The following is an 11825-nucleotide window of genomic DNA, read 5'->3' as shown; positions in this document are numbered from 1 at the left end:
TTGGATGTATGTTTGGTTCACTGTTTATTGTATTATTGGGTGTTTTGTTATATTGAATTATTTTTTTTTAATAAAAGCAAGTACAAATTCAGTTTTCGTCTCTGCCTGTTTCCTAATTTCACGCATCACATTTCCTTAATAGAGACTATCTTTCTTTTAACAACATTTTAATAGTTAATTTTTCTTGTGTTACGTCACCATATCCTCTAGACGCCAGGTATTAAGGGGGACGTAACAGACACATTTTTGTGTTGGTTTTGATGTTTGTTTTGGATCATTGTCCCGATGGAAGATCCAACCACGGCCCATTATTGGATTTCTAGCAGAAGCGGTCAGGTTTTGATTTTTTATCTGTTAGTATTTGATAGAATCATTGATACCATGTATCTGAACAAGATGTCCAGGACCTCCAGCAGAAAAATAGGCCCACAACATTAAAGATCCAGCAGTATATTTAACCGTGGGCATGGGGTACTTTTTATCCATGTGTGCACCAAACCCATCTGGTGGGTTTGCTGCCAAAAAGCTCTTTTAGAAGCCGGTCCCTGTTTGAAGTTCCAGTCGTGTCTGACAACTGAATATGCTGGAGATTGTTTCTGGATGAGAGCAGAGGATTTTTCTTGAAACCCTCCCGAACAACTTGAGGAGATGTAGGTGCTTTTTGATCATTTTTTTTTAGGCTTTCTGAGACTCAAGACTCAACTAATCTCTGCAATTCTCCAGCTGTGATCCTTGGAGAGTCTTTGTCCACTCAAACTTTCCTCATCACCGCGCATTAGGACGATTTAGACACACGTCCTCTTCCAGGCAGATTTGTAACATCTTTAGTTGATTGGAACTTCTTAATTATTGTCCTGATGGTGGAAATGGGGATTTTCAATGCTTTAGCTATTTTGTTACAGCCACTTTTCTATTTTGTGAAGCTCAACAATCTTTTGCTGCACATCAGAACTATATTCTTTGGTTTTACTCGTCATGATGAATGATTAAGGGAATTTGGCCTTTGTGTTTCCTCATATTTGTACTCCTGTGGAACAGGAAGTCATGACTGGACAATTTCATGCTCCTAGTCACCCTGGTGTGCTAAAAAATGTAAATATGAATGGGAATATACTGTACTTTAGAGATATTTTACTCATAAGAATTTCTAGGGGTGCCAATAATTGTGGCCAACATGTATTGGAGAAAAACATTTATTTCATAATGTGAGTTTCCCCCCACTTTCAATTGTTTTACTTCAATGAAAGGTTAGAATTTTGTGAATTTTTTTTATTAAAAAAAAAAAAAAAAGAATAAACATGCAGATTTATTTTCACAGCCGCCTTTGCTCATATTTACTAAGGGTGCCAATATTTGTGGAGGGCACTGGATATTCTTACTTGTTACTATAGTTCTTAATATGCCATATATGGTAAGGTTTGATCTTTGAATATGATTGGATGACCAGGACATCCTGGATGTTATTGCCTGATCTTGTGTGTATAAATATGATCTTCAAGAATGTTATGGTATTACACAGGCTCTGTGTCAGCTTGAACATTCTTGATTCTGAAGGCAAGAGTTTGAAAACCAAGGTGAGTTTTTGGAATAGAGACCTACTAAATACATTTTCTACCTAAAGTATTTTTGTGCTTTGTCTTTTAATGCATTGGAGAATCCCCAGTGTGCAGCATATGAGTGCATGCAGACCCTAGGTAAAAATAAATATACTAAAATGTATTTGAAATACATTTATTTTATGCTAAGTGTACTACAATTGCATTTACATTTGTATGTACTTAATATAAATACCCTGCAATTGTACTTTTAGTATACTAAATTGGTATATTTAAAGTCTGCCAAACTGGAACAAGTATTTTTGTGTTGAGGTCCAACTAAAGATATACTTAAGTATATCTGATTGTGCTAAAGTGGAACTACTGCAAGTATACTTTAGTACAAGTACAGTTGCAAGAAAAAGTTTGTGAACCCCTTGCAGAATCTGTGAAAATGTGAATAATTTTAACAAAATAAGAGAGATCATACAAAATGCATGTTATTTTTTATTTAGTACTGTCCTGAGTAAGATATTTTACATAAAAGATGTTTACATATAATCAACAAGACAAAAAAATAGCTGAATTTATTCCCATTCAAAAGTTTGTGAACCCTTGATTCTTAATACTGTGTGTGGTTACCTGGATGATCCACGACTGCTTTTTTGTTCTGTGATGGTTGTTCATAAGTCCCTTGTTTGTCCTGAGCAGTTAAACTGAGCTCTGTTCTTCAGAAAAATCCTCCAGGTCCTGCAGATTCTTCGGTTTTCGAGGATTTTTTGCATATTTGAACCCTTTCCAGCAGTGACTGAATGATTTTGAGATCCATCTTTTCACACTGAGGACAACTGAGGGACTCAAACACGACTATTAAAAAAGGTTCAAACATTCACTGATGCTTCAGAAGGAAACACGGCGGGGGGTGAAATCACATGATCCACATGGGGTGAATCCAGAGTTACATAAACTCATAATTATGAGTTGTGCTGATGTTCATGTGCATTTTAAATACATTCTTTCTGACATGACTTGAAAACACTGTAACTCCTGAAGCTAAACCTTGACCCCCATTGGCCTGCCCCAACGTCCTACTATTGGTTGAACCACAATGATTGATATGTTTCGAACACGCCATAAAGCCAATGCCATCACACTCACCAACAGTCGGTTTTGCTGTACTTTTGCTAAACAACCAAACTCGCTGGAGTGCACACTATTGGGAATCTGTGTTGCAGATTTTGGCACATTTGTCGTGAGTCTAGAAAGTCATTGTAGCTAAAGACACAAGTCTCACCATGCATTAAAATATATCCAGAAACGTTTACTGCATGAAAAATAAATCATTTTAATTTATGCGTCACATATAAATCCGCAGCTTAAAGGGATAGTTCACCCAAAAATGAAAATTTGATGTTTATCTGCTTACCTCCAGGGCATCCAAGATGTAGGTGACTTTGTTTCTTCAGTAGAACACAAATTATGATTTTTAACTCCAACCGTTGCGGTCTGTCAGTCGTATAATGCATGGCAATGGGAACTTCATCTATAAGAGTAAAAAAAACATGCACAGACAAATCCAAATTAAACCCTGCGGCTCGTGACGACACATTGATGTCCTAAGACATGAAACGATTGGTTTGTGTGAGAAACCGAACAGTATTTCTATCATTTTTTACCTCTAATACACCACTACGTCCAACTGCCATGAGCGCACGCACGGCATCCGGAGCGTGAGGTGTGTACGCGCTCTGGCGTAGTTTAAAGGATTAGTCCACTTTCAAATAAAATTTTCCTGATAATTTACTCAACCCCATGTCATCCAATATGTTCATGTCTTTCTTTCTTCGGTCGAAAAGAAATTAAGATTTTTGATGAAAACATTCCAGGATTATTCTCCTTATAGTGGACTTCAATGGTCTCCAAACGGTTGAACAGTTTCAGTGCAGCTTCAAAGGGCTTTAAACGATACCAGACGAGGAATAAGGGTCTTACGCTGTATGTCCTATACCCTTCCCTATTCTACTTACTGAAAAAACAGAACTGGCGGCGCATTCGTTCCGTAAGGTGAATAAGGAAGGCGTAGGACAATACAGCGTAAGCTTTTTGAAGAATACGGAAAGCGGAAGCACATGCAAGGCGATCGTTTGTGTTTGTATTTGTATTTTTTTTAGAAAATGACCAATCGTTTCGCTAGATAAGACCCTTATTCCTCGTCTGGTATCGTTTAAAGCCCTTTGAAGCTGCACTGAAACTGTAATTTTGACCTTCAACCATTAAAGCACTGTTAAAGCTGTTAATTTAACATTGAGAGTTAAAGCACACAGAGACAATCGGCAGAGAAGTGTTATGGATGATTATATCTGCACACATGGAAACAAGCAGTTCTGCACGTTCACATTTTTCCACCAATGAACGTAACTGTCTGTGTTTTAGTGCGTGCACAAGAATAAAACTGTTATGCCATTTTATGCAATTGCTTCATGCTGCGTTAATGACAAATCATGTCAAGTAAAAGGGAAGCAAAACATTCTTGATATTTAACGTTGCGTCCGCTGGTTTTATTTCTTCAACAGCTTAAAGTTTAATGCACGTTCGTGTTGTATAGTTACAGGCCGTTTCACGTTTATTTTCACACACCACTATACTGTGTCTATATTAATAATTTTCTCGGCGATTCACAGTCTTTTAATCCATAAAATTTGTGCTGTCATTAATAATGCAATTCTAATGTCACCAAAATACATTTAAAGTTTATGCTGAGTGAATTCTGCATTTCAAAACTTAAATACAAGAGTATATTTAAAGTGTTCTTAAGTATACTTGGAATAGTTCCACTTTAGCACAAACAAGTATATTTAATACAACTTCAGTTGAACTTAAGCACTGCTTTTGGAGAACTAAAATGCATTTAGTACAAAATTAGTTGTTCCAATTTAGCAGACTTTAAGTATACCAATTTATAGCGTGCCACAAGTACATTTAGTTATACTAAAGTACATACGAATAAATTGTGCTTCACTACGGGACATTTAACTTTTCCTGCTTATTCATTTCAGATTCATCATGGCAATGCTGAGAAGTGTTCTGCTTTTTTTCATGATCTTCTCCATGGGGAATGCACAAGGTAACCAAGACATTTATTTGTAAAAAAAAGAAAAAAAAAGAAAAAAGAAAACAACTTTGCTATTTAAAAACATTTTGTAAATGTACAATATTCCATTGATTAATATTTGCATGATTAATGACGGGTTTACAGTGTCTAAAGTACACAGCACATAATCACACAAACATAAAATAAGCTACATAAATAAAAATAAAAAAATTCTTTGCTGTGAATATTACAAGAACCCTAATGTTTATGTACTGGATGCAGTTGATTTATTCCGAAAATGTCCAATACAACTTGAGTAAAAGTCTTAGAGTATATGATTTTAACAGTACTTAAGTATTTTACTCGTGCTGAATGTCGGCTAAAAGATGCAGTAGTCCTCGACACTTGAGAAACAAGCCAATGAAAATAAGAAACCGTTGATTTGTAAGATGAGAAATCAAGCTTATTTTCTAAAATCAAAATAAAACTGAACACCTCAATATTGCAATAAATCAAGGTCGACAGTCTCAGTTAAGCTCAAGTGCTCAAAGAGGCCATAAATAACCCAATATCCATCAAAAAGATCTTGTCAATATAGTGGATAAATAAAATAATGTTAAGTAAAATTAAAAAGTTGCACTGGATGTACTGGTTTCGGCCTCATCACTGGCTGCAGTCACGACCTTCTGCAATCTGCAATTCAAGCTAATGCACTCACATTCACATAAAGTATCCTTGTTGACAAGTTTGGGTGAGTAAAGGCAAAACGCACAAGACATGCCCTTAGATGGCGATATAGCTTCTTTATAGCAGAAATAAACTGCTGCAGAAAAAGTTAGGTGCCATGCAAAATGTAATGTGTAATTGCATTAATCATCACAAATGTATCGGAGTAAAAAGTACATATACTTGTTCAAAAACGTACTCAAGTAGAGAGTAAAAGTTGCCAATATTTTTGATACTCAGTACATCTACAAAGTAGCCAAAAAGATACTTAAGTACAGTAACTAATTACATTTACTCAAATACTTTACACCTCTGCCTCTCAAGAACCTGATGACCAGGTCGTGCTTCCCCACAGGTTTAGTATCAATTAGATCATGGTGCACTGAAATGGCAGCCACTTAGACCTTCAGTGTGGAAGGAGACAGCCTTCATTCCAACCCTTCTTGAAGTAAGGTCGTCAGCGTATGCTCAGACAGCAAGAGCTTCCCCTCAAGTGTGCGCCATGCTCACATTGAACTAAAGGCAGTGATTGTGGCAGCCAGGTGATCGAAGCAGCACAAGATCGACACACACAGCACGCACCCCGCGTCTATACTCTCCCGTCTTATATCCAACCCAAAGCGTCATGAATGAACAGGCCGCAGGTGTACAGGGGTGGAGCTCACCCTCAGGAAAACTTGCGCATTGTTTTTCAGCAGGAAGGGTTCTTCAAGCGTCTTGGAGACACGGCCACAGTTCTTCTGGATTTAGTTTGTCTCAGTTTCATCTGTTTTTTCATGTAATCACAGACGGATTCGATGATGGTGAGATCAGATCTCCGCCTGTTGTCAGATTCCTTGTGCATTTCTAGACCCCATATTTTCTGTGCCACTTAACCTCGGGACGTCCCTTACCTTTCACCCTGTGGTCGTCACCTCAGTGTGTCTTTACATGGGCTCAGCAAAGAATCAACTTTCTGCATGTACTTTGACCCAACCTGCTATTTGTAGTGCTTCAGAAATAGTCACCTACACATACTCGAAAGTCAGAGAGCGAGAGGGAGCACAGCACAGAAACAGGCGTCTAAAAATGCCAAACAATATAACATGGTTTCAAAACAGACTCATCAGGCAAATATGCCTTCAGTTTCCCTTAGGATTCTTTGAGATTCCGGCGGTGAAACTCTGGGCCCTCAGACGTTTGTCCCTCCTCCCTAAAGACTTAGGGGTAGGGAACCAGTCATTGGAAACCAGGATCAAACATTCTCAGGTCCAGACGAATCATTGTGTCAAATGATTCATTTAAATGTTAGTACATATTAGTTAAAGACACTTAATATAAAGTGGGAATGGTTATTTTTTATAGTAAAACTTTCTTTTCTGCAAATAAATAATACAGAAAACTGCAAATTTTGTTTGCAAATGTCTGAAATAATGTTTAAAAAGTGCTTTATGATTAAAAGATTAGATTTTGTATTGACAAAAATCTGTCTCTTTAGAGAAACTGTCAAGCACTTGGTGCGAATCTCGCATCTGTGCATAATAAAGTGGAAAATGATTTCCTGCTGAGTCTGTTGCCTTCTTCTTCCAAACAATCTTGGGGTGGTGGTCATGATGGTGAAAAAGTAAGTTAAATTGTGTGTCCCAAAGAGACCAATTTATTTGTGTTAACTGAAAATTATGCTTTAAACAGTTTCTAATGAAGATGGTTTGACTTCAAAGCTGAATTTAATTAGCTTCTTCTAAGTCAGTCTCTTCACTCTTTAGGAAGGACAGTGGTTGTGGAGTGATGGAACTGCGTATGACTATACCAACTGGTGCCCTGGAGAACCTAACAATCACCGTCGTGTCGAGAACTGTTTGGAGATCAACTGGTTCTGTGAGAATGCAGTCTATTTTTTGGATACGTTCAATTATAATTTACAATACTATAATTTCATATCATACGGTAACATGAAATGACTCGTGTGGATTTCACAAAGTGCCTTTTTTCTATTATTTTGAATAACGTATTTCTTTATTCCACCCTACAGCTAAAAGTTGCTGGAACGATGTGGCATGTACAGTCTCAAAGAGCTATGTTTGTTCTATGGGCCTGTGAGATCATATGTAGTCATCCCGCTCCACAGTTACTTTGATTGAACTATTTACTTTTTCTGATCTTATCTTTACACAAATGTTATTCTGAAATCAAATTTCTTCTCAACTTTAATCTCTTCTCTGAAATACTCCTCAAGTTAATAAAAGCATTGATAAAGCAAACCATGTGCATTGTGGACAGTCAAATTAATGTACATAAAAATGTAAGTATATTGTGTAGCAAGGTTTGAGGATATGGTTATCATCAGGGGAGGAGTTTAAGCAAGCTGCACACATGACTGAATGGATTGAAGCACCTGCCTTTTGTTTCAGGCAAGTTTTATCATCCTAATTTACTCCTAATTTGTCAAGTCCTGTCTTGAGAGCTTGTACAAAATTTGCGTTTAACCCCTATTTTTGCTGTTGTGCATGAATTGTCACATAGGGCTGTGCACTACTACTTATTGATGATTTCCCTTCAGTGTTAGTGTTCAGTTGTACTGTAGTATTATTTATATGCTATAAGTAAGCAATAAGGTATGAGAGGCTGTGCTGTATCGTGAATAAGTTACGGCTGTGCTCTTGTTAGGCATGACCCTTCAGCCGTGACTTATTCACGATACAGCACTAGCCTTATTGTACCTTATTGCTTTTATAAAATGGTTACCACACAATACAAATATTAAAGCCAAAAAAATATGTATCAATGCAACTTTCATGAAGTAAACTTTCACTAAAAGCCTTCCTGACCGTGAACAGCAACAGAAGTTACATTATTACGCCATTAGATGGCGGCAAAGATTATCTTTATGAGTGTGTCAGTCTTTTACATTTGAAAAGACTGAATTGTTGTGAACACGGAACAAGACGCAACTGACAAATGCTTTGACTAATGCTGTCAGTCAAGGGAAAATCCCTTAACTGTTAAAAGGACAAGATAATACATCAGCCATTTAAACAGATTTTTTATTTTGTATTATGAACATTCTGACCTGAAGGACTGTCCATAACTGGACTTTTAAGTGTATTAACTTTGTCTGCAGGGTTGGGGAGTAACGGAATACATGTAACGGAGCTCCATTGGCAGTTTACTTGAACTCCACGAACCAATGGCCGTGCAGTTTCACTGCGTGATTGAAAAAGGCTTCAGAAATTGGTGGAAACTCCTATTTCTCACCTATTTTTGACTTATTTTAGCTGTTTTATGAAAAATTAGATTTAATCTTTTTTTTTTTTTTTTTTACGCCGTACTGACAATAAAATGCGGCATTATAAGCTCACTGAATCTGAGTATGCTCTCTCTCAGCCATATGACCTTCAAAGTTTTTTCTCTGGTGTGTGTTGGGGTGGGACACATAGGCTAGCTGAAGAAGACTGGTGTGTGACTAGAGATGATAGACCAGCAAAGTTTTGTTCAAAAGAAATAGTGCAGGTTAGTCATACACAAATAATAATGTACGATGCTCTGTGTGTGTCTGTGTCAGGACACGGGAGCGGAGCGCAAGCTCAAACCTTTGTGACATGCTGAATCGAAAATAAGTTATTTCTAGTCACTAATAGTAGTTAATTTAAGCCAATAGTTGACTAATCACATTTATATTAATTTAATTTCTTAAATACTGGAGAGAATAAATAAACCATAATAATAAGCGTTTACGTAATATAGGCTATATAGCACTCAAGCGCACGCATAAATCTCACCATAAAGAACCGGCAAAAATAATGATTATGAATGTGACAAAAAACAGCAAGGAGACATTTTAATTGTTTATTAATAAACTAATGTTTTCTGAATCAGTGTCGGCTGCAAAGATGTTGACATTGCTGACTCTCATCATCTCCGCAGAGTTGCACAATTCATTCAGATTTTCGTTTTGAATTATTTTGTTTAAACGTAGACATTTCAAGCTTTCTATAGATATATTTAGGCAAGCAGTCTATACGCTGAGTTTCGGTTCATTTAGCCAATAAGACACGCTCCAGTTCACGTGCAAGTGATCGCGCCGGCGCCTCCATGTCAGGATTATATTGTCTGCTATATTTGCTTCTTATTTATTAAATCCAGGCAATTGGTTGATGAAACATTGATTAAAATTAAGATACAATGTTTACAAAACGAAATTCACTTTAAAGAAAGGCTTTCTAAAAAAACAAAACTTAATGAAGTGGTCAAAATCATGTCTGACCCACTCCATATTTCCCGATATATTACGCATCTTATGATGTTTTCTATCTTAGTCATGCAGTTCACTTTTCATAATCAAATGGATGAAATGAAAAAATAACATTATAATAGGCCTATTTAAACATAAAGAAAATGTATTTCATTTTTCGATGGCTACCAACTAGGGATGCTCATTTCGGTTAATTTTCATGATCGACACTCGTTAACCAACCATTAACCGTTAACTGATAAGATTTGAATGTTAAATTAGGATTAAATAAAAATAGAATTGACAAGTGTCTGTGACAAACAATACAAACATTTTTCATCTTTTTTCTTTCTTTTTTTTTTTCACAACAAAACTGTCTCAGGTTACGTATGTAACCATAGTTCTCTGAGAAAGGGAACGAGACGCTGCGTCCGGTAGGATCGCTTTGGGAACGCCCCCAGCGTGATTGCGTCTGATGCACATCTGTCAACTAGTCCAATGGCGAGAGTGAACGTCACGGGCGGGTGACGTCACGACCAGGAAAGGATAAATACACATCCGGAGAGACCGGCTTCAGCTTCAATTGCCAAAGCAAATCGATCACAGGGATGCAGGGAGTGTGGCAACGCGACGCAGTGTCTCGTTCCCTTTTTCAGGGAACTATGGTTACATCCGTAACCTGAGACGTTCCCTTTCGAGGGAACTCGCGCTGCGTCCGATAGGATCGCTTTGGGAACGATATACCAAAATGCCGTAATCCCAAAATACCTGTCCGTGTGAAACTGTGGCACACTAAGACAGTAAAACTGCTGACCCTGGAGCCGCGTCCAGGTCAAGATCATAGTACCTCACGAAAGTGAGAGGCGAGGACCAACCGGCCGCATCGCAGACTTCTTTAAGGGAAACTCCCGAAATTAAGGCCTTGGAGGCCACCATACTCCTGGTTGAATGAGCTCTGACAGCTAAAGGACACTGCTGACCAGAGACCTCGTATGCAAGTGAAATAGCCTCGACTATCCACTTGCTTACCATATGTTTGGACGCAGGGCGACCCCTGTTATGTGATCCAAAACACACAAACAGTTGATCTGCTTTCCTCCACAGGGCAGCTCTATGGACGTATGTGTCCAATGCTCACACTGGACACAAAAGATTCAACTTCTCCTGGTCTGGGGTTAAGAATGGAGGAGGACAGAAGGCCTGCAGCACTATAGGCCAAGGAACATTGGTCAGAACCTTAGGAATATACCCAGGTTTAGGGTAAAGAAATGCTTTGACCATCCCAGGTGCAAATTCAAGACACGTAGGGGATACCGAAAGGTCTCCTACTCTCTTTAGGGATGAAATGGCAAGAAGGAAGACAGTCTTTAGTGTCAGAAACTTATCTGAGACTGATTCAAGCGGCTCAAACGGAGCTGTAGATAAACCTTCTAAAACAATAGCCAAATCCCAAGCAGGGACCCTAGTGCGTGTTGCAGGCCTCAGCCTCTGGGTGCCACGAAAGAAACGAGTCATCAATGGGTTTTTCCCCACAGTAGTACCATCCACAGGGGCATGGTAGGCAGAAATAGAAGAAACATACACTTTTAGTGTAGATGGGGTTAACCCAGATGAGAAACGACTTTGTAAGAACTCTAGTACTGAACCGATAGGGCAGTAGACTGGATCTAACTGTCGCTCATGACACAAAGAAGTGAAGAGTTTCCACTTCAGGGCATATAGTTTCCTTGTGGAAGGAGCTCTGGAGTGAAGAATGGTCTCTACAACCTCAGTTGAGAGACCAGATTCTATGAGTTGGGCCCCCTCAGAGGCCAAACCCACAGGTTCCACATTTCTGGACGGGGATGAAGAATCGTGCCCCCCGCCTGAGATAGGAGGTCCCTCCTGATCGGAATCCTCCAAGGTGAGCCATCAAGGAGAAAACCATATTCGACTCGGCCAGTAAGGTGCTACTAGCAGTAGGCTTATCCCTTCCCCGTGAATTTTCTCCAGAACTCCCGGGAGCAGAACAACTGCTCGCAAAGCTCACATTCAGCCCCCTCGAAGGCTGAAAGAGCATGCTCCGCTCCCAAACACAACACATAAATCGTGTGTATCCCCACCCGTAAGGAAACGAGGGCAGGGAGGAGCACACGGTTTAAATGTCTGGTTCGCCATTATATATATATATATTTAGCTGTACTATATCGGGACAGATAACAATAAATATGACAGACAGTTTCACACACAGAGCGCTTTGCTGAGGCAGAAAAGCTGGAGCCGG

At 38.6% G+C, this 11825-nt stretch overlaps 1 protein-coding gene across 1 annotated transcript; it reads left to right on the top strand.

The window, feature by feature from the left end:
* Positions 1-1467: 1467 nt before the first annotated feature.
* On the top strand, positions 1468-7592 carry LOC127502638 (galactose-specific lectin nattectin-like). The gene is made up of 7 exons (XM_051875693.1): positions 1468-1574; positions 4592-4659; positions 4909-4926; positions 6356-6375; positions 6830-6955; positions 7098-7209; positions 7364-7592. The coding sequence occupies exons 2-7, from the start codon at positions 4599-4601 to the stop codon at positions 7429-7431; spliced, it is 405 nt and encodes a 134-aa protein (XP_051731653.1). The 5' UTR covers positions 1468-1574; positions 4592-4598; the 3' UTR covers positions 7432-7592.
* The last annotated feature ends 4233 nt before the right edge of the window (positions 7593-11825 follow it).

The sequence above is a fragment of the Ctenopharyngodon idella genome, chromosome 20, assembly GCF_019924925.1.
Source record: "Ctenopharyngodon idella isolate HZGC_01 chromosome 20, HZGC01, whole genome shotgun sequence".
NCBI classification, from domain to species: domain Eukaryota; kingdom Metazoa; phylum Chordata; class Actinopteri; order Cypriniformes; family Xenocyprididae; genus Ctenopharyngodon; species Ctenopharyngodon idella.
This window is presented reverse-complemented; position numbering and strand designations above follow the sequence as displayed.